Source organism: Oncorhynchus kisutch, linkage group LG20, assembly GCF_002021735.2.
Source record: "Oncorhynchus kisutch isolate 150728-3 linkage group LG20, Okis_V2, whole genome shotgun sequence".
Lineage (NCBI taxonomy): Eukaryota > Metazoa > Chordata > Actinopteri > Salmoniformes > Salmonidae > Oncorhynchus > Oncorhynchus kisutch.
This window is the reverse complement of record NC_034193.2, coordinates 31,292,341-31,316,660: the sequence shown is the minus strand read 5'-3', so window position 1 is coordinate 31,316,660 and position 24,320 is coordinate 31,292,341. Positions and strand designations below refer to the sequence as shown.

Here is a 24,320-nt window from a genome sequence, read left to right as displayed (position 1 = left end):
TAAATATAAATTGGTGAGGCGGGTTGCAGGAGAGTGTTTTGAAGATGAGTTGATGGAAAATAAAAATAAAATGTATGTGAAAAAAGTTGTAAATATATATATATATACAGGACACGACAAGATGAGGACAAAGAACACAACACCACCCTGTGTTCTTCTTTTAATTTCACTGTTCAGTCTCCTTTAGTGTTGATTTTCTTGTTGTTCCTCTGTGTGTTTGTTGCTCTGTTTTGTTTGTTGAGAAACAAAATAGCATTTCTTTCTGCAGTTATGGGTACAAGGAAAAGGTGCATTCAAATATAGGACTGTCGTGATTGATATTTACACTTTATACTGACAATGACGTCACTTAATAACATTCAGATTTATAATGTGAAGTGCTTATACATGTGGTCAAATGGAAAGCAATATTGACACAGCTAAAACAAATGGATTGTGACATCGCTCTCCTCCAGGAGACTCACTTATCAGATAACGAGCACAAAAAGCTTAAATGGGAATGGGTAGGTCCAACTTTTTTCTCTCCTGACGTCTTTTACATTGAAAAATAAGGTAACTCATTCAGAGGGTCAGTTTGTTATTATTCAGTGCCCATTATTTGGCATTCATTTAACTTTTGCTAATATACAGTATATGCACCAAATTATGATTCCCCACAATTTATGAATAGATGTTTCTTAGAGATCGCAAAGCAGTCAAATACACATTGTGTAGTTGGAGGTGACTTTAATTGCATTTTATATCCACACATGGATATAAAATGGTCCCATATTCAAAATGTCTAGAGCAGTTACATTTCTCTGTGAAGAACAGGGGTTTATTACATTTGGCAGAAAGTTACACCCAACATTAAAAATTACACCCAACATCTAATCCCTATGGCACTTACTCTAGGATTGACTTTTTTCTTATCCCTCAGATCTTAGCTCATCAGGTAGAAAACTGTATTATTAATAACATTACCATCTCGTATCATAGTGCTGTATCCCTAAAACTAAAGTTAAACGATTGACTTCCTGGTACATACAGGTGGAGGCTAAATGCTTCTCTTCTTGGAGAAACTTGTTTTCAAAAGGTTATTTAAGCTGAACATTTTTGTAAATTTAAATCAACGGAAGGTATCAGCCCGCCACTTTTATTGGAGAGTGCCTAGGCTTATTTTAGGAGTCAAATTATAACCTCTTCATATCCGTTCAAAAAAGTATGTATAAAAAAACAAGAGAAGATTTAGAGAGAAATCTTCCCATTAGAGGAAAGACAAACGAAACAAGGAACACTAATTCAGTTGAGCTTATTACGCTTCTTACTTATAAAGCTGAGGGTTCTATACTAGGCCTATACTCAGGGAGACAAACCAGGGAAACTTCTTGCACTGCAACTGAAAAAGGATGCAGCTGAACAATATACTCTCTATCAGAACTGTACTGGGCAAAGTTACATCTTGCCAAGGGGTTTATTGACATTTGCAGAAAGTTATACCCAACAACAAAAGTGACACTTTTTTTCTGTTAGCAACATTAAATTAGTTTGGTTTTGGGGAGCGCTTTTTGAAATAGAGTTGATATATGAAAGTCCAAAATCATGTTGGAACAAATGGGGATATGTTGCATTCTTTTTTGCTACAACGTGGAAATCGTCAAGGAGATTTATTTGCCCTTAGTATAGAAACTCTGACGAAAGCTATTCAAAGTGCGATAAACATTCATGGTCTGCAGGTGGGGCCAAAAGAACACAATATATCTCTATATGCAGATGATGCCACAGAGGCTGAGACAACAATTCCAAATATATTTAAATGAATGGGTGAATATGGTGCTACATCAGGCTGTAACATTTACGTTACTGAAACTATTGCAATGATGTCATTTGTGCTGAAAACTCAAGCATCAAAGGCAACTACGCATTTAAGTGGACTGATACGAGCATACGCTACTTGGCTGTTAATGTTACGTCAGACTATGGGAAACTATATGCTTTGAACTACTCCTTCCCCCTGTGATTAGTCAAATCACTGAAGATCTAGATGCAGGTCGGGTCTCTCCAGTGAAAATGAATATCTTACCAAGACTGCTTTATCTGTTTTCAATGCTTCCTCTATTTTTTGGGCAGAATAAGAAGGCTTGTATGAGTTATAAAAACTGCAGCTGTCCAAATTATTGGGTAGGCTTGGCCTTCCTAACCTTAAATTGTATTTCTGGGCAGAGCAACTTAACCACATGGCATCATGGATACAACAACCAATGGATTTGTCATGGCTTAAAATTGAGAATCAATATTGTGCTACAATGCCTTTACGTTGTCTACACTTTACAGCAGACCCTATTTCTGTTGTGAGCATTAAACCAAATCAAATTATCACTCATACATTGACGTTCAACACCAATATAAACTGATTAATGACATTCCTAGACACTCACCTACATTCCACAACCCTGCCCTCCGTCCTGCTTCCTAGAGTCTCAAATGTTGAAAGGCTCAATTCTTAAATAATTTCAAGAAGTCTAGGAGAAATAAATTTTATCCCAAAGAAATGTTTATAGGTACATTCAAGTAAGGCAATTCTAATAAAAAATGAAATACAATTTTGGTCACTTGCGCCGAATACAAGAAGTGTAGACTTTGTCAGGAAACGCTTACTCCCGAGCCAATTCCCAGCAATGCAGAGTAAAAAAATGGATTGCTAAAAAAGGATTGTTACAAAGAATTACTGAGCCGAATTACTTTATCAGGGGGAAAACATTGGGACTGTTTCAAACTTTTATCACAATATCATTAACATTCCAATATTATCTTTAGATAATCTTAAGAACTCATGGTAGGGTTGGGGGAATGTATGGAAAACACAATATAAAGCTACTACAATCAAACAATGGAGTTCCAACTCAATGTACTACATCGTCTTTGTATGATCCCTGATAAACCTGATAAAATTAACAAAGAAATATCCGCTACGTGTTGGAGGCAGTGTGGACAAATAGTTACTTTATCACATATATTTTGGCAATGTCTGAAAATCCAGAGTCAATTTGGGAGACCTCTCTCCTCTCTAACTGCACTACCCCATCCCTCTCTCTTGCCTTCTCTTACTCCCCCTATTTCTGTCCCCTCCCTCACTCCCCCTTCATCTTGTCTTCCTCAGTCCCCCTCTCTGTCCCCTTTCTAATTGCGCTGCTCTCCTTGCTCTCCTAGTACCATCTATGCGGTGCGGTAGTGAAATGTCAAGTGCTAAATTTCAATGCATATTAACTGGGTATGACTGAGGCGACGCCTGGTGTCTCCCCAACTCTCCGATAAATCAGCTGTCACAACGAAGGTCAGGGGGAGCGGTAGTGGGAAGAGACGAAGGAGAGAGAGAAGAGGAAGAAATAAGGTATGTGGGAGAAAGAGAGAGTAAGTGAAAGAGGGTTGAGGAAGAAGGGAGGGAGAGAGAGAGAAAGGGGGGCGGGCAGAGAGAAAGTGTGGCTAACAGAGTTCTGTCTTCATGAAGAGCTACTGGGTGGGTTTGGCTTTTTCTACACCCTACACTAACACACCTGATTCAGCTGATCAAAGTCCGGAGTAGTAGCTGATTAGTCAAATTAGACGTGTTTAGAATAGAGTTGGAACTAAATCCTGCACAACCAGTAGCTCTTACAGTAGCTCTTACACCCCCCCCCCCCCCCCCAAAAAAAAAGATAATGACATTGAGACTTTTCCTAAAAATGTTATATGAGATTGGAGAACACATTGGGAGGGGTCTTAGACCATTCCTCCTTACAGAATCTTTCAATATTTTGATATCCTTCAATTCTAACCACAGGGTTTCAATGGGGTTCAAATCCAGAGTCAGTGATGGCCGTTTCAATATTTAGATTTTGTGGTCAATTTAACCATTTATTTCTGTATTTTGATGTGTGCTTGGGGTTATTGGCTTGCTGGAAGATCCACTTGTGGCAAAAATGTATAAGCAAAATAGCCTCAAATCATCCAAGATCCACCACTAGGGCTGTTGCGGTGACTATTAACTCCACACTGGTGGTTATGAGTCATGAAGGCAGTCAAATTCCATGTGTCCGTTTAGTCACGGTAAATAGGCTTCTCCAATCTTTGATGCTGCTGATGGTCATTCGTGAAATGAACACGAGGGGAGACAGAGTGCTGGTTCCAAGCGCAGGGCGCAGCAGGTGTTCATTGCAAAGGACCACATGAGGAGGCATGTAGCAGGTCATACACAGGGGTCCAAAAGGGCAACAGTACAGGCAGGGAAAGACCAATAATGTAGTCCGGGATATCAGGCAATAGGTAGATAACAGGAAATCTGATAGGCTAAAGTACAGAAAGGGAATAGGCAAAAGGCATCGTTTGTGAAGCAGGCAAAAACTCATAGAAAAAATCACAGGGAAAAACAGAGCTCTGTAAGACGTGTGTCACAAAACAAACAATACCTCACAGTGATGGGGTGCAAAGAACTGAACTAAATAGTGTGTGAACAGGTGATTAGAATTCAGGTGATTGGGATCTGGAGAGTGAGCAGGGCATCTAGGTGTTTGAGGGTTTGAGTTGGAAGCAGCCATTACAATTAGTAGCCTACCAAACTTGCTAACTGCCTGGTACTCAGCACTCTATTGTCCCAATCACTCTGACATCAATGCAAATGTATTCGAAAATCTAATCCAGCACTTCTTTAGAGCCCATGAGCTCATGTTGCGCAACATTTCTATAGGTTATGCAACAGCGCTAGAAAACAGAGTGATGGCCAATAATAAAAAGAGGAGGATCCCATCAGCTTTCTATAGGCTAGGCCATCTATATTTATTTCTCAACTTTCCTAATATTAAGCACATTGTTTATCTTTACAACATGGCTGGCATGAAACTCAACCACGGGAAAAGCGTCCTCCATTCGCTATTTAAATGCATCAAGATTATGTATTTTTTCCCGCTGCCCCTGTTTCGAGACAGGTGCATGATAATGGTCCATTCTAAATCAAAACAAATTTCACACATATATTATTTAGTATATGTAAAGACAAGATTAAATCAAGAATAATCTGATGGGTGACAATATTAGCCTTTCACTTGTGAATTATATATTTTCACTTGTGAATGATGCCAGTATAAGAAACTGCATTTTTTCCCCCATGGGCAAAGACATTCTAAAGGAGTGATGAAATTAATTAACAGTAATTTTGATCCAAATGTGCAAATTGTCCATACAGATCCTCAAGGGAGATGAATTATTTTAAATATGTTATGTTAAACAGATATGGCTTCCAGCTTCAGTCATTTTTGCAGTTCATTCCAGTCATTGGCAGCAGAGAACTGGAAGGAAAGGCAGCCAAAGGAGGAATTAGCTTTGGGGTTGACCAGTGAGATATACCTGTTGAAGCGTGTGCTACGGGTGGGTGCTGCTATGGTGACCAGTGAGCTGAGTTAAGGCGGAGCTTTACCTAGCAGAGACTTGTACAGTTGTGGCCAAAAGGTTTGAGAATGACAAATATAAATTTTCACAAAGTCTGCTGCCTCAGTTTGTATGTTGGCAATTTGCAAATAATCCAGAATGTTATGAAGAGTGATTAGATGAATTGCAAATAATTGCAAAGTCCCTCTTTGCCATGCAAATTAACTGAATCCCCAAAAAACATTTCCACTGCCTGAAGATAGATGGGGCAATCAGTTCCCATATGGTGTCCAGGGCACAGCTGAGGGCAGAGGGTGGTCTATAGCAAGCAGCAATGGTGAGAGACTTGTTTCTGGAAAGGTACATTTTTAAAAGTAGAAGCTCAAATTGTTGGGTACAGACCTGGATAGTAAGACAGAACTCTGCAGGCTATCTCTGCAGTAGATTGCATCACCGCCCCCTTTGGAAGTTCTATCTTGTCGGAAAATGTTATAGTTAGGGATGTAAATTTCAGGGTTTTTGGTGGTCTTCCTGAGCCAGGATTCGGACACGACTATGACATCCGGGTTGACAGAGTGTGCTAGAGCAGTGAATAAAACAATTTCAGGGAGGAGGCTTCTTATGTTAACCTGCATGAAACCACAGGTTTTTTGGTTACAGAAGTCAACAAATGAGAGTGCCTGGGGACACGCGGGGCCTGGGTTAATCTCCACATCACCCGAGGAACAGAGGAGGAGTAGGATGAGGGTACGGCTAAAGGCTATCAAAACTGGTCGTCTAGTGCATTGGGGACAGAGAATAAAAGGAGCAGATTTCTGGGTGTGGTAGAATAGATTCAGGTCATAATGTACAGACAGGGGTATGGTGGGGTGCGAGTACAGTGGAGCTAAACCCAGGCATCGGTTGATGATAAGAGAGATTGGCACTAGTTATGCTGGGTGAGGTCACGTCATGTGTGGGAGGTGGGACAAAGGAGGTATCTGAGGCATGTTGACTGGGACTAGGGGCTCCGGAGTAAACTAAAACAATGATAAATATCCTAAACAGTATACAAGGCATATTGACATTTGAGAGAGACAAAAAGTGAGGTATAAAGCAATCACAGGTGTTGATTGGGAGAGCTATCTAAGACAACAATAGCTAATCAGCTAAGACAACAACAACAGGTTAAATGGCGATGAGTGGGTAAAGAGGGTCGGTTAACTACACACAGGGCCTGAGTTCACGGCAGGGCCCGACAGATAAACAAATGTAAACAAAATGGAGTACCGTGATTAATGAACAGTCCAGCAGGCATCAGCTATGTAGCCAACTGATCATAGGGTCCAGTGAACAGCAATAGATGGAGATGGGAAGCCGAAGAGTAGTTGTTACTACGCTAGAATGGGGGAGACACAGCGTTTAAAGTTAGCAGGCCGAGGTAAGTAGAAGCGTCTGCTCCGACGTCCGGCAAAGGCCGGGTTGAAGGCACAGCGGATGGAGTTTCGTCGGCAGACCAGTTGTGGTAGTATGGCGGGGCAGCATGTCGTCAAAAGGTCCAAGCCAGATGGTGAAAGAGGTATTGTAGTTGTAGTAATTTTGTTTGCTAGCCGGGAGATGCGCGTGACTCGCAGTTAACTGGTGCTAGCGCCGGGGCAAGGGCATTAGCTGCTATAGCCACTCAGTAGCAGCTAGCTAGCAGCAATGATCCGATGCAAAGGTCCAGAGCTTACGGCAGGGAACCGGTGTCTAGCCGTGTTTGGGGAGAGTCCGGGTGACCACTGAGTACGCCGGGAGGTGGGCCTGGCTCAGGGCTAGCTTCGGGGCTGGGTCACTCGATGGCAGCTAGCTAGCTGTGATGATCAGGAGTAATGGTCCAGGGTTTACGGTGGGAGTTCGGCGTTGTAGTGGAGAAAACAGCTGGAAAGTATTATCCAGGCTAAAAAAAGAGCTGGTGTCTGTGCGGAAGGTAAAGGCTGCCAGCAGTGGCTAACAATGACTAAATAGCTGGTAGATAATTATCTGGTTAACTGCTGATGGGCTAGCCTCTGATGGAGGTTCTGGCTATAAGGTTAAAAAAAATAGCAGTTCCGTATCACATTGGGTGAGGCAGGTTACCGGAAGGTATATTTAATTTAAAAATGGAAAAGAGATTGAAAATAAAATTGAAAAAAGCCGAAAAATACAAAGTACACGAGAGTACAACAAAACACGTCTGCATTGCTTTGCCATCTTATTTTAATTTTTTTTATAAAAATGAAGATAAAAATGAAGATCTATTAGGATTTTTACGAATTATCTTTGAATGACAGGGTCCTGAAAAAGTGACATTTCTCATTTTCTTTGCTGAGTTTATATACTGAGATCATGTGACACAGATTGCACACAGGTGGACTTTATTTAAATGTGACTTCTGAAGGTAATTAGTTGCACCAAATCTTATATTGGGGCTTCTTAGCAAAGGAGGTGAATACATATGCATGCTCCACTTCTCCGTGAATTTCTTGAAACAAGTAATTTTTTTTCATTTCACTTTGGACTATTTTGTATATGTCACATGAAATCCAAATAAAAATCCATTTAAATTACAAGTTGTAATGCAACAACATAGGAAAAACGTGAAGGGAGATGAATACTTTTGCAAGGCATGGTTAGTGCCACGATACTGTAAATGTGCTATACACACCACTCCTGCCCTCAGATCATATTCTAACAGGCATCTGTTATTTTCAGTTTGCTAGTGTTTGCCTGTGATAAGCCACCGGGCTTGACTGACTGAGTGGGTGTCAACTATCCTCAAGGCTGGTGACATTTTCACGTAAACAGATATCAAACACGTAGCCCTGTCATAGGTCATTTTTCAAATGCCATCCCTCCCTCTCCTTGTCTTTCTTTTTCCCTCTCTCCAGCTCTCTTGTTTTCTCTCTATCTCTCACTCCTTCCATCTCTCCCTGTCCCTCTCTCTCCCTCTATCCCTTTCTGTCTCTCTCGTTCCGTAAAACATCCATACAAAACTTTGATGGCCGGTTGAGATTGAAACGTATTTGTCAAAGAACAGCATAGGGACAGATTTTTTGGCTGTTATGGATTTGTGTTGTCAGAGATGCCATTTAAACCCTTTCTGGGACAAAGACAATTTGGCTGTCAAACTGGTGAGCTGAAAGGAAAGAGAGAGGGAGTGGGAGAGGGGGAGTATTTTGGGGTGGTGGGGGTGGGGAGGGTGTAAGGTAGCATTGTACAAGGATAAGGGAAACAGAAACAGAGAGGAGAGGAGGTGAGAGCTGAGAGGGAGGGAGGAATGGTGAGAGAGGGTGAAGGGTAGGGGGTTTAAATGCCGGTTGATTGAACATGATTCACTTGTGTGGACAGCAGGAGAATATTGCTCATATTACTTCAGCTCTCTCCATCTCTCTCTCGCTCACTTTCTCTCTCCGTCTCTACCTACCCTCTCCCATCTCCATCTCTCTTCCCTCTGTCTCTGGTAGTGATCGCTCCAATCTAAAATACCTTTAATTGATTCTGCTGTAATTAGTCAATGACAAAAGATGCTTTGGCAGAATTGGAGCATAAACATGCCTCAGACACAATTTGCTGGATCAATGGGAGGCAGAGAGGGAGAGAGGGATGGAGAGAGAAGAGGGGGGGGGGGGTGTTTTCTGGTCGGCTTAGCAAAGGTAGCGAGAGAGAATGTGAGAGAGAAGGAAAGGGAGAAAGAGAGAGAGGGATGGCGAGATGTTTTTAAGCACCGCCACCTTGTCGGATTGAGGCGCGGAGGCCGAGAACACTGCGGATCAAATACTTTTCAAATAGCTTATTTTTCTTCACCCCTCTCTCTCTCTCTCTTTCTCATTCTCTACTTTTTTTTCATGAGTTGCAACCTCATCTGCTCAGCTGGAGAGTTTTGAAACGATAGGTAGGTAGGTAGGTAGGTAGGTGTGTAGGTGTGTGTGTGTGTGTCTGAGGAGTGTCTTGGTGTGGCAGAGTCTAAGGGGATGAGAAGTTGTGCTTACTATAGTGTCTACAAGATAATAAGTGCTCTAAACCTCTTTTTTCCTATGTGTGTATGTCCACAGGGCTATGAGGTGCGCAAGATAAGAGCCATTGACCAGGATCTGGGGAGACCGAGAGGCATCGGCTACACCATCATCTCAGGTCTGTCACAATCAATTAGTTAATCAATCCCCATCACACTCACACACTCACTCACTGCTTATTATTGGGTGTTAGGGTTGTAAACTAAACATTGCTTTTAGAGTTTAACTGACCATACCAGATCATACAACATACAATACTATCAGAAGCACAGTGTTCTTTGTTTCATGTCTGCAGGCCTTTGCTGAGATATTACAATGTTTGTGTCAGTATTCTGGGTCAAAGTGTCGCAGGACATAATGCACAGATCAAAGGCAAAGCCTTTTCCAAAAATGGCACCACAATGACACAGGTGGACTAAGATTAACAAACATCAACTCAAATATCTCAAGATAGGAATGTCCTATCAACAGGATTTTTTTCAGGGGTTATACAATAATATGAACATGTTAAATTAAATCTTTCCGCTGACCAGGTGAATACAGGGTGTGTGTATGATCCCTTACTGATGCCACCTGTTAAATCCACTTCAATCAGTGTAGATGAAGGGGTGGATTTTTGCCTTTATGCCTCGCTTTTTGTCTCTCTCAACTTGATACAACTGCGAGAAGCATTGAGGTCAACATGGGCCAGAATCCCTGTGGAATAATTTTGACATTTTGTAGAGTCCATGCCCCAACAAATTGAGGCTGTTCTAAGGGCAAAACGGGGCTGCAACTTAATATTAGGAAGTGTTCCAAATGTTTTGTACACTCAGTGCATATGTACTGAACAAAAATATAAACACAACATACAGTTCAGGAAAGGAAATCAGTCAATTAAAATAAATTCATTAGGCCCTAATCTATGCATTTCACATTCCTGGGAATACAGATATGCATCTCTTGATCACAGATATCTTAACGAAAAAGGTAGGGGTGTAGACCCTGGTGAGAATGAGGAGCTTCCCTGAGACGGTTTCTGACAGTTTCTGCAGAAATTCTTCGGTTGTGCAAAACCACAGTTTCACCGCTGTCTGGGTGGCTGGTCTCAGACAATCCCGCAGGTGAAGAAGCCGGATGTGGAGTTCCTGGGCTGGCGTAGTTACACATGGTCTGCGGTTGTGAGGCCAGTTATACGTACTGCCAAATTCTCTAAAGCGACGTTGGAGGCGGCTTATGGTAGAGAAATGAACATTAAATTATCTGGCAACATCTCTTGTGGACATTGCTGCAGTCAGCATGCAAATGTATCACTCGCTCAAAGCTTTAAACATCTGTGGCATTGTGTTGTGTAACAAAACTGCACTGTATTTTAGAGTGGCATTTTATTTTCCCCTGCACAAGGTGCACCTGTGTAATGATCAAACTGTTTAATCAGCTTATTGATATGCCACACCTGTCACGTGGATGGATTATTTTTGGCAAAGGAGAAATGCCCACTAACAGGGATGTAACAAATGTGTGCACAACATTTGAGAACAATACACTTTTTGTGTGTGTGGAACATTTCTGGGATCTTTTATTTCAGCTCATGAAACACGGAACCAACACTTTACATGTTGCGTTTATATTTTTGTTCAGTGCATTCTCTGATCCTTTGAGTGGGTGGAAAACATGCCAGTTCATGCTGCAAAAGCTCTGATACATTTGGAGGATGTCCTCTGGAAGTTTTCATACAGTAATTAATGTGTAAGTCTATGGAAGGAGATGAGAACCATGAGCCTCCTAGGTTTTGTATTGAAGTCAATGTACCCAGAGAATTACAGAACAGCTCCACCTTCAGAGTGCTGTTTATTTATTTATTTTATTTAACCTTTATTTATCCAGGCAAGTCAGTTAATAACAAATTCTTATTTACAATGACGGCCTACCGGGGAACAGTGGGTTAACTGCCTTGTTCAATGACAGATTTTTACCTTGTCAGCTTGGGGATTCGATCCAGCAACCTTTCAGTTACTGACCTAACGCTCTAACGCTCTAACCACTAGGCTACCTGCCGCCCCAGAGGTAACTGTAGACCTTCATTGCAAAACAGTGTGTTGTCATCAATTATTTGGTTACATGTGAATATATTTAGTATTTTTTTGTCAAAAAATAACTTTTTTCGAAGGTAGCACTATATTTATTTGAATGAAATTTACTGAGGAGGATGGTCTTCCCTTCCTCCTCTGAGGAACCTCCACTGCTAAAGGCACAGTATCATGTGAGGTCACTTGTCAAGTCAGTCAGTCAGTAATTGCTACAGATGTGCTCAATAGTGCTTGAGCACAATGTATAATGTTGGAGCTCAATGGTCAACACTGTGTTGACTTTAATGTTCTGGACAAATCCTGTCTTCATGTCGCACACATTGCTTTGGCTCTCTCTTCTCCTGTAGCTCCAAGCAATCGGTCTCCTTCACTATGTCTCCCATTAGCTCCTCTGTCAGAAACAGCTTGAATCACTCTGCTGCAGAAGGAGATGGCAAGTGGCTTTGCAGGAGGGGTGAAATGGCTAGTGGCCTTCCAGCTACCGCAGACCCACTGTTGGCCTGCCTCCATCACCACCATTATCTTCAAGGGGACCTGGAACATCATCGGTGGGCAGGGGGGCCTCTGATTCAGGGTTCTCAATGGCCACAAGGTTGGGGGGACGCACTGTCACTGTCAGAACCTGATTCCTCACTTTCATACTCAGACTCATTGTCAGAATTTACTCATTTGTAAATTGTCTCCTTTTGAAAGACATTGCTAATGCTATAGCTTAACCACTAGCTACATACATAAACAACACTGAGTGGCTCTGAGTGAGTGTCAGAGGTTACGTAATTGACTGCCGGCACCCGCCACTTGTATCAATGAATCATTATAGTTTGTGAGGTAATAATTGATTGATTTACTGTTTTATGTGCATGATTTCAAGGTCTGGTGACAAATCATGCATTCCGATTCCTGCATAGATTGTAAAGGACACATATGATGTGTGTAAAATAATTTTGTGAATGATGTACTGATTATGATGAAGACAGCTTGTTGACATGTTTGTTGACATCATACAATGTATTCTGGGTTTCACGTAAACGTCTGTCAGATCAAAGATGTTATAACAAAATGAAGTGAAGGGATAAACTCATATTTCGAGTTAACTTCTGGAGGTGAATGATGGGAAGTGAATGATGGTAGGTGTTTGTGTATACTTACAATATACAGACTAATTGGTCAGAAGAGGGGTAAAAGATACTTCATTCTAAATGCAATTGTTCCTGAGGACCTGAGGTTTAAATGTATTCAATGTTTATTTTACTTTCACCAAAACAAAAAAGCGAGAGAATGAGACCGGGATCACGGTAAGAGAGAACATCTCTGCCCTACACTCAGTTAGCTAACGGTGGCTTATTAGCCACATTCTGGTGGTGAATCTACGATCACTTCAACAATTGAACTTGAAATCTTGATAGCAGCATAGCAAGACGTGCAGTGATATACATTTTTTTTGTGTATTTCGTCAAATGTATATGGTCAAGCACTGAGTGTAGATGAACTCTTGCTTACAAAAGGCAATTTTTTTATAGCTTTCTGATAAAATATGTCAATTTAATTCATAGTTGATCAAAATATCATGATTTATAAAGTGAGCACCAGAGTCAAAGTAGAATTCTAACTCTGCGTACAGATTTTGTCACATTACCTATTTTCTGGTGATAATCATAGAGAATAATACACAAGGCTGATTCAAACACACACCATTCAATATGGTCATATAATCAATAAAGATCATACATCAGGGAGTTTGGCTGCCATACCACCTCTGCCTGGGTTGTATTAGGACACTGTAGCAAAACATGTTGTAAAGGAAACCACAAATTAGCATTTACAGTGCCTTGCGAAAGTATTCAGCCCCCTTGAACTTTGCGACCTTTTGCCACATTTCAGGCTTCAAACATAAAGATATAAAACTGTATTTTTTTGTGAAGAATCAACAACAAGTGGGACACAATCATGAAGTGGAACGACATTTATTGGATATTTCAAACTTTTTTAACAAATCAAAAACTGAAAGATTGGGCGTGCAAAATTATTCAGCCCCTTTACTTTCAGTGCAGCAAACTCTCTCCAGAAGTTCAGTGAGGATCTCTGAATGATCCAATGTTGACCTAAATGACTAATGATGATAAATACAATCCACCTGTGTGTAATCAAGTCTCAGTATAAATGCACCTGCACTGTGATAGTCTCAGAGGTCCGTTAAAAGCGCAGAGAGCATCATGAAGAACAAGGAACACACCAGGCAGGTCCGAGATACTGTTGTGAAGAAGTTTAAAGCCGGATTTGGATACAAAAAGATTTCCCAAGCATTAAACATCCCAAGGAGCACTGTGCAAGCGATAATATTGAAATGGAAGGAGTATCAGACCACTGCAAATCTACCAAGACCTGGCGGTCCCTCTAAACTTTCAGCTCATACAAGGAGAATACTGATCAGAGATGCAGTCAAGAGGCCCATGATCACTCTGGATGAACTGCAGAGATCTACAGCTGAGGTGGGAGACTGTCCATAGGACAACAATCAGTCGTATATTGCACAAATCTGGCCTTTATGGAAGAGTGGCAAGAAGAAAGCCATTTCTTAAAGATATCCATAAAAAGTGTCGTTTAAAGTTTGCCACAAGCCACCTGGGAGACACACCAAACATGTGGAAGAAGGTGCTCTGGTCAGATGAAACCAAAATTGAACTTTTTGGCAACAATGCAAAACGTTATGTTTGGCGTAAAAGCAACACAGCTCATCACCCTGAACACAACATCCCCACTGTCAAACATGGTGGTGGCAGCATCATGGTTTGGGCCTGCTTTTCTTCAGCAGGGACAGGGAAGATGGTTAAAATTGATGGGAAGATGGATGGAGCCAAATGCAGGACCATTCTGGAAGAAAACCTGATGGAGTCTGCAAAAGACCTGAGACTGGGACGGAGATTTGTCTTCCAACAAGACAATGATCCAAAACATAAAGCAAAATCTACAATGGAATGGTTCAAAAATAAACATATCCAGGTGTTAGAATGGCCAAGTCAAAGTCCAGACCTGAATCCAATCGAGAATCTGTGGAAAGAACTGAAAACTGCTGTTCACAAATGCTCTCCATCCAACCTCACTGAGCTCGAGCTGTTTTACAAGGAGGAATGGGAAAAAAATTCAGTCTCTCGATGTGCAAAACTGATAGAGACATAACCCAAGCGACTTACAGCTGTAATCGCAGCAAAAGGTGGCGCTACAAAGTATTAACTTAAGGGGGCAGAAAAATTTTGCACGCCCAATTTTTCAGTTTTTGATTTGTTAAAAAGGTTTGAAATATCCAATAAATGTCGTTCCACTTCATGATTGTGTCCCACTTGTTGATGATTCTTCACAAAAAAATACAGTTTTATATCTTTATGTTTGAAGCCTGAAATGTGGCAAAAGGTCGCAAAGTTCAAGGGGGCCGAATAGTTTCGCAAGGCACTGTACTATATTATTGGACAAGTTCGTAGTATCTCTCTCTAATTTCTTTGACTGGGCATGTTTACCAATGATAGGAAAGGACCAGTGTCAGTTCAGAAAGCTTATTAACAGTCTATAGTGAACAACAAATCCATTTGTCTGGTTTCTTCCACCCATAAATGCGTTATCGTGTTACGACACTTTTCACAGGAAATGGGGAGTGATAGAGAACAGAGGACACTGGTGGGAGTAGCTATAGGAGGACGGACTCATTGTAATGGCTGGAATGTAATAAATTGAACGGTATCAAACACATCACACATGGAAACCATTCCAGCCATTACAATGAGCCCATCCTTCTATAGCTCCTTTCACCAGCTTCCTCTGATAGAGAGATACATTACAAACATGTAAAGGCATAGTATCATGTAACGTGTGTGTGTGTGAGTCTGTGCCTGTCTGCCTGCGCACATGATGTGATGTGTGTCAGAGACATTACATTTTACCAACCCACGACTAAGTTGTGTTACAATACCTTTAGGGCTCCACCAAAGTTAGACAGACAGAGACAAAATATCCTGTAAACCAACATACAGGCTTTGAGCGAGTGAGTGAGTGAGTGAGCGAGCATGCGTGCATCCTCGATGATGTGCTTCATGTCTTTGTATCCCACAAAGTACAGAAACTTCAGAACTATCTTCCACATACTGTACAGTATGTACTGCAGCTGAAAATGACTATTTCCAGCCAGTCTGTATTGTGCTGTAATGCTAGGAGACCTACTTTATGTTTTTTTGTTGTGTGACTCAAACCGAGTTGTGTGGGTTAGGGTGGCTGGGACCGGTTCTTTTGCCTCTTAGACCACAGTGGACAGAGAAATAGAAGCCAGTTTCATCAACTATACTGTATATTACAAAAGTAACTGCAAATCAGTATAGCTAATTTTCCCCCAACATCGGACACTTTCTAGCGGTTGGAGGACTAAATCACCTCGAGCTAAAGATTTAAATGGACTGGAAAATAACGGTAAGTTTTGCGACTAAAGACACCCTTCTAGCTAGCTGACCACCGATTTGTATTGCAATTTATGTAAGTTAAGTTAGGTTTTGAGAGTTTTCTAAAAAGTAATATGAATACACATTTTGTGGGACACGCTGTATATTGTACAATTTGACTGCGCGACAGACCACACATCATTTAACTCTTTACCTCTGAAATATAGCTAACACATTTGCTAATGTTGCTAGCTTGGTTGCTAAATGTTGATATAACTGCTAAGTAAGCAAAAAGGAAAATAATTTTAAGTGTTAGATAATATATATCACGAAAACAACTGAATGTTGTCAAGCTTTACCGTATCAAAATTGGAGTCTTCTGACGGAGGTGTTTTGCACAATCTGCAAAAATATTTTTTGAACTTTGAACCATTAACTTTTTTTCATCTTACAACAGCTGCGTAGAGGCAGTATTTAGTAAAATGTTACAATGTATGCATCAATATTAAACTAATTGGGACAGTATTTGTTTCAGATAAGATCAAACAAAAAACATAGTTACACTTTCAATTATTGTGAAATCGTTCATCACCTTTCAATGCCTTAACTTTGAAATGTAAATGCTTATACATATTCAGATTGAGATATCTTTCTAGAATGTGTATAATATGCCAAGTTATTTAGCTACATGTATTTACCACCACAGCATGGAGAGAGCCATGAGGAAGCAGTGGAGTGAGATGGACATGTTCCACGCCATGGAGGACTGCAGGGCAGGGATGGCTATCCGCCAGGCTGCCAAGGTTAGGCATATTTTGTTTTTAGGAGATTACCACGTCAATATGAATTTTATCTGCTAGTAACAGTTTTATTTTATTATCTACCAAGGTGCATGGCATACCTCGGCAGACCCTGGCGGACAGGCTGGGAGGCCGGGTAATCCATGGTTGTCGCGGTGGACCACCCACATTGCTTTCACCAGAGGATGAAAGTTCACTGGTGCAGTACTGTATCTACAACGCCAGCCATGGGTTCCCCTTCACCAGACAGAGGCTGATGAAATACGCAGGTATTTGGGGTTCTATTTGTTTATGCATGTAGAATGCTGGACTGACTGTTCTCAATGTGTGTGATGTAAATTTGGATGTGTATGGTGATGCCAAAACAATAATTTTCATCCTGGATGGATACGTTTATATTCTATTCTATTGTAAGTTTCGGGCACCCAGGGGAAACAATCCCACCACTTGAGAAGAGGTGGTGGGAAATATTTAGGAGGACTCACAAGAACCTGAGCATGAGGCTGGACACCCTGGACAGGGGGAGAGCTGAGTGTGCCACACGTTCGACGATAGACATCTTCTTCACTTCTTATGAAAAGCACTTGGAGGAGAGTGGGTTGAGGGAGAAACCCAGACAAATCTATAACTGTGATGAGTCTGCAACGACCAGAGCAGGCACAAAGTGCTTTCTCCCCGGGGCGCAAACCACATGTACCAGCAGGCTCTGGGGACCAAGGAGCACATCACAGCGCTGGCCTGCTTCAAAGCAGCTGGGGAGGACATCTCCCCATTTATCATCTACCCCAAGTGTTTCCCCGGTGGCCACTACACACTGGGAAGCCCCCCCCCCCAAGGCATGTATGGATGGTCAAACAGTGATTACATTGACGGGGACCTGTTCAGGAAGTGGTTTCAGCATTTAATTAAGCATGCAGTGAAGGAGCACCCTCTCCTTGTCCTCTTTGATGGTCACAAGAGCCACATGGACACGGATGTGCTCGCGGCGGCACTAAGGGAAGGGGCTATACTTCTTTGTCTTCCACCACACTGCACCCATGTCCTGCAGCAGCTGGACCTGGCATACTTTGGCCCTTTACAGGAAGAGTTCTCCAAGGTAGCTGGAGACCATTTTGACCACTCCTACGTGGTAAATAAATCAGAATTTGCCATAGTATTCCACTACCCGTACCAGCACTGCAAGGACATGCATTATGTGGTGGACTGGTTTTGACCCTTTTGACCTTTCGGCCATTGAAGGGTCCCGTTTAATGCCACCTCTGTTTCTACCGGGTCCCACCACCACGCCTCCTAGAACCGGCAGCACTGTGCCATCCATCAGCACCTCCACTACTCCTGGAACCAGCAGCACTGCGCCGTCCATCAGCACCTCCTCCCCAGCGATCACAGGAGGACCCTCAGCCCCTGCTCCAGTCTGAGCTTCATCCCTAGCTCTAGAAGAGCTGATGGCGAAGGACCTGGGACATATCCTTAATGTCCTGAAGTATCGGCTAGACTGATACAGAAGACTCCCTATGGATGGCACATGCCTTACCGGGGAGGAATACACGCGCCAGTGGCAGGAGAGAGGTTATAAGGAGAGGGCTAGCATAAAGCATAGAGGTCTTAGCATAGCATAGAGCGTCAGGCAGCCCTCAGAACATAGAGGGCACCGGACAGGGCTGCCATCCCCCACTGGAACCACTCCTGACAGCTGCATCACCGCTGCTAATGCCTCCCAGTGTGCAACACCTGTAGGAGCCGCCGGAGTCCACAGCTACAGAAGAAGGCCACGTGCCTACTCTGCCGGCCATACCATCATCTGCCCCTCAACCCCACCATTACAAACACCAGCTCCTCCAAGCCATCGTCGGCGGTTTCGTCCACCACCACCACGACACATGTTAAATTCCAGAGAAATGACTGTTTGTTATGTGTTTTATAAAAATGCAATGTTTCAACTTTTTTTCTCCCTTTACTTTTTTATCTACTGTCCATAGCACCAGCCTCATAGCATGTCCACCTCCTCCAAAACTTCTGCAGCTTCCTCCAGAGGTACTGATGTAAAAAAGTTGAAATGGCTTTTCATGAAACGTCCTCTGTCTAACACTACTTTTTCTCTCAACTGCAGCACAGAAAAGGAAGAGAAAAGCTCCCCCGGCCACCTCTGTTTGTTTTTCTCTCTCTCAGTTTTATCAATCATTGTTGCTGTAGTACTTCTACATTTTGCAAAACCATGTTAAGAAATTTGATGTGTTCTTGGGTGTGCTGTGACTTCTGCCAGCACTGGTTTCACTGCAGGTGTGTGCAGTGCGAACCAGAGGTGGCGGTGGAGCGGGATTTTAATTGTGATTTTGTGACAATATGGGGATGGAGGTCGAGAGTGAATTGTTTGTTTTGTTTGTTTTCATATTCAATTATTTATTTGTAAAAACATGATATATATTTATTCAACCCATCAGTATTTATTCCTTTACTTTCCATCTACATGTCTGCAACACAAACTCCAACAGTGTTTTAATTGTTTATGTCAATGCACGTTTTATTTAATGTAAATTACTCATACTCATTTATATTTTAGTATTAAACTGTTATAATTTTATGTTTTGAGGAAATAGATATATAAGACAAATGATGATAAATTATTTGGTTACAACACTGAAGATGTTGGTGAAGAACCATTTTTTAAGAGTCCACAGGAGGGTGCACCGGGCTATGCAATGAAAAGTTGATAGGCAAGTAATTTTTTCTTACCAGAAGACTAGCCAACCAGTCAACTATCTAGTAAACACTTCGGATACGAGATTGGTGTCTCATTTATTTAACTAAATTAAAATAATATACATTGTTATTGAACAAAATAGTAAGGTGGCCAATAACTGGGGACAGTATGCTGATAATACAGAACATATTGTTTTACTTAGTGGCTTATCAAAAAGCTGATAGTAGTAGTATTTCCACTGAAATTTAAAAAATGGTAATTGCTAACCCGTTAGCTAACATTTTTACCACACCAATAATAACAAAACATTGATGGCTGGATCACAAGATAACACACTTTTGAAGGGAATATATTTCTTAAACGCTGTTGAATATGCCAATAGTACAGGTTGCTAGCTAGGTTACAGCAGGACGGACACAGACTGCAACTAGTTTCAACCAATGAGAAAATAGAGGATGCATATCGTACAGTAAATTAATAGAAATGAAGAGTGGAATAGATAGAAAGTCATGCAGAGAATTGGTCTTTCTTGTATCAAATCAAATCAAATGTATTTATATAGCCCTTCGTACATCAGCTGATATCTCAAAGTGCTGTACAGAAACCCAGCCTAAAACCCCAAACAGCAAGCAATGCAGGTGTAGAAGCACGGTGGCTAGGAAAAACTCCCTAGAAAGGCCAAAACCTAGGAAGAAACCTAGAGAGGAACCAGGCTATGTGGGGTGGCCAGTCCTCTTCTGGCTGTGCCGGGTGGAGATTATAACAGAACATGGCCAAGATGTTCAAATGTTCATAAATGACCAGTATGCAAACCACATTGCCCAACAGCCACCCCCTGTGCCCTGGTATGCCCTGGCTAAACTCTGAGTGTCCCCTAAGAGGGTGACCAGCCATGATGGTAGCACATTACATGGGTGCCCAATGCTGCCCATGGCAGTGCCAGTTGGTTAATAATGTGTACTGGCACTGGTTGAGTCAGGGTGGCATGCAGGGTGGCAGTGTGGCACACTTCTTAGTGATAGAGATGCCCATCCCTTGACAATTTGCTGAGTCACTGGCTGACCTTAACCAGTCACTCTGCCCCTTTCACTTACAGAGACAAGGCACTGACCAAACACACACACACTCACACACAAACACATACGGACACACAGAATGGACAGAAAACCTAAATCCCATTCCAGTCCACTTCTTACAAAGCCACCATGAAAACAAACACAGTGGCCTCTGCTTTTATAACCAACCACTCACTGTTACAGCTAGGCGATGCTCTTTTGTGTTGCAGAGTTGAAGAAGACCAGAGCATTAAAAATGCATTAATTAGATAGTGTGTCTAGTCCTTTTGGCAGAGGGAAATCATGAGTTATGGCGCTGTACTAAGCCCTTATGGAGATGGATCCTGTAGGGTTGATCAAATCATTATCATTTTCATAGATAATGGATAGTGAAGGATAATGATGCAGTTCTCAGAGTTTAAGGTGGGAGGATGATGCAATTTGGTGTGTGTGTGTGTGTGTGTGTGTTTTTCGTGTGCTTGCGTGCACACGCATGCAGGTGTGTATGCCTGTGTGCTTGTGTAAGACACCTACTTCTCATCTCCTCGACTGTCGTCAGAGGGTGTGACTTAGTCCTTTGGGACTCGTCTCATTATTACAGTAATTAAGATAAAAGGTTTTAACTGCAGAGTTGATTTATGCTAATGAACTGGGGACCTGGGATCAGGATATCCTCCCTCTCTCTCACCATCGGAGGGCTAAGCTGGGACGTGATGCTTACAGTAGATAGTGACACCCTGTGAGCTCTGGATCTGTTATTGTTGATTGTGTGTGTGTGTGTGTGTGTGTGTGTGTGTGTGTGTGTGTGTGTGTGTGTGTGTGTGTGTGTGCGCGAGCGTGCGTGCGTGCATGAGTGGGGCTAAGAAAGAGTTTGTATTAATAGTGACTACCCAGTGCCCACTCCCTGACCCCATCAGGACCCCATGACCCTTTGACTAGACCTTAGATCTGAGGCTCACTCATGTTCCTGCTGTTGATTTGTCTTTAGCCAGAAAATACAGTATGTCCCAATAATCATTTTTTTCTCCTGAAGATTGCAATTGTTGGCTTCCCTTCATGATTTTGAAAGTAAATGACTGGTATATGGAAACTCCCTGTAGCCCATGCCTACACAAGTACAATGTTTTTGCATTTGAATTGAGAACGAATGCACACTTCAGGAGAAAGGAGATATTATTGGGACGTTGCACCATACACTGTAAAAATGAGGTAGTTCTGCTAACTACATTTTTTTGGTGGAAACCCGTTGCCTAGAATCATTTGAGTTACCCAACTCACATTATGTCAGTGTTCAATACTTAAAGTAATACAGTGACATCGTTATTTTTTTAAGTTCTAAACTGTTTTTGGCACTAAATTGCAATATGTATTCTGAACTATAACGATTGAAGTTATTTGAACATGAATATTTATTGTAGTGCCGCTTCTACTTCAATTATTAACCTTCATTACACATTTTTGTCAAGTGTAAGTAGTGTCAAGTGTAAGTGTAAGTAGATATTGGAAGAACTGTCACTTACTTTGTCAGCTAACAAGATGAGTAGGACTAACAAACAGCAAAAGCACTAGCCTATGTCAATCTACTATCCCCATAGTACAAAAGGGGACCTGTTCTATTCTGCTGGAAATAAACATTTCAGACATAGTTTGGGACAGTTGTGGGATGCGATAGATCCCAAATTAATATAACCACTTGCATCTTAAAAACTGTTTTAAGGCCAGGTACAAATTGTGATTTCGCTTGCGTCTATCAATTTTCGGATTTTGGGAAATTTTGCAAATAAAATTTCCATACTTTCATACATGTACAAATAATTTGGCAAATATGTATATAAATACTCGATTTGTATAATTGTATCCCAACTCCGTCAACTACACCTAGCATAAATGTCATTGTTGGTGTGTTTCATGTAGAACTTCAACGATTATTTTTAAAACTCTCCATGTTGAATTATATATCATTCAAAAGCTTGTTTTCCAGAGCATATCATGAGCTGGTCCATACATGGCAATATAGATGTAGTTCTTCGTGCTGAAAGATTAGTAATTTCCTGATATACGATTGGTTACTGGCATTTAAAGGTCCTTTCCGGCAACCTGATTGGTAAAAATGCCTCAGCACTTCCTTGTTTGAAAACTCCCATAAAGAATTCCCGTAAAGAGAGACAAAATGAGCAAATCTCGAAACATATATCTACAGAATGTGAATAAATATAGGCGATCTCTGTTAGCTAATGCAAGAAAAGCAGTCAATAAAATAACAAATTAACCTGATCAGCCGATCGAGGCAGTGGCAGTACAGGTAGAGGAGGAATAGGAGGTAGCCGCCTGAATCGCGTCGAGATGCAAATTAGTTGAGATGAAGATGACAGCTAGCAGCGATCAACCAGACAGCAGCCAGCCAACAGTGGCTTTTATTCCACAACAGTGGCTTTTATTCCACATGTCACAAATAAAACAACTTGTTTGCCCCAAGTGTCTAAACACTGGATGGAAAATCACCATAGACCCCACCATCCAGGGATTCTGTAATTCTGTCATGATAGAATATGCACACTGTGAAGGTGATCATGATGCATTTAGGAGGAGTGTTTACACTTCCTCCAGGCTGCAGGAGTGCTCCTGGGTAGATGTGGTATTGTATATAAAGGATGATTCTTCTAGCCCACACATTTGGACGTGGTTATTCAGCTCTAAAGAAAATAAGCAAAGTCCTATGGATTCCTTCCTTGTGTCTCAGCTCATATCAGATACACGAGAGGAGAGTGATCAAATAAATAAAGGGAGAGTAGCCCATTATTGTCAGGTGACTTGCTGTGTATAAATAATATGTATTTCCTTGCTTGACAGACATCACAATAAGTACCCCCCCCCCCCCCCCCGCACACACACACACACTTTAGTTGCAGAGATTCAGAGAACGCAACAGTTAATTGAGAGTGCTGGAAAGCTAATCAGAATAGCATATGCAGATATAGACCCAGACATAGCAGAGTTGCTGAAGGAGGATGAGAATGCCATCATAGACATTCATGTATCCTTTGATGGCACTTGGCACAAGAGAGGATTCACTTATAACTACGGATAGGTGTGTGCATAGACATTGTAGCAGGTCTAGTGATAGACTATGAGGTGTTGTCTTCATACTGCCGTGCATGTGTGATGAAAAGGAAAAGTAGAATTACTGAGGAGTAGTTCAGGGAAAGGAAGGATTCACATGCAGATGACTGCTCAAAACTTCTCAGGTTTGAGCAAAGCAATGGAGCAGGACGCAGTTAAACGCATGTGGGCCAGATCAGTCAGTCACCACCACCTTCGTTACACCGAGATGCTCTCAGATGGTGACAGTACTGCATACAAGCAGTTGTCAAACTAGATCCCTACCCAGGCCTTGAGATATGGAAACTAGAATGCATCAATCATGCCCACAAGAACAGCACTTCGTAAACTTAGTTCAGAGAAACTACTTGGGGGGAGAGGTGTAGGGAAACTCACTGCACAAAAATTTAAGAGTCTGCAAAACTACATGGGGTGCAATTCTTGATAACCAGGGTGATGTAGAGGGCATGAAGAATGCTATCTGGGCTGGTCTTGTCCATTCCATATCAACAGACGAAATTCCTAATCACGGTAGATCTTGGTGCTTGTACCAGCGAGCCCTAGAAAATGGTGAAGATCCACCCAGTCACAAAAACCAAGGAGGCCATACCTTTTTTAATAGAGAGGTTGAACAGAAAATGGTACCTCTATGTCATAGGATGTCAAGTGATAGCCTCCTCAATAGAATGCAGCACGTAGGAACCCAGAATGCAAATGAATGTCTGAACTCATTGTGTAATATGGTGCCCCAAAACTGTCTTCATGGGCAAAAGCCGTATTGAC

At 41.8% G+C, this 24,320-nt stretch overlaps 1 protein-coding gene across 1 annotated transcript in view; it reads left to right on the top strand.

Moving 5' to 3' along the window:
• LOC109865854 (cadherin-23) overlaps positions 1 to 24,320 on the top strand; it is a 555,430-nt gene that overhangs the window by 221,772 nt on the left and 309,338 nt on the right. Inside the window, exon 10 of the mRNA XM_031799369.1 lies at positions 9,432 to 9,510. Within this exon, the coding sequence (XP_031655229.1) occupies positions 9,432 to 9,510 (79 nt within the window). The remainder of the gene's footprint in view (positions 1 to 9,431; positions 9,511 to 24,320) is intronic.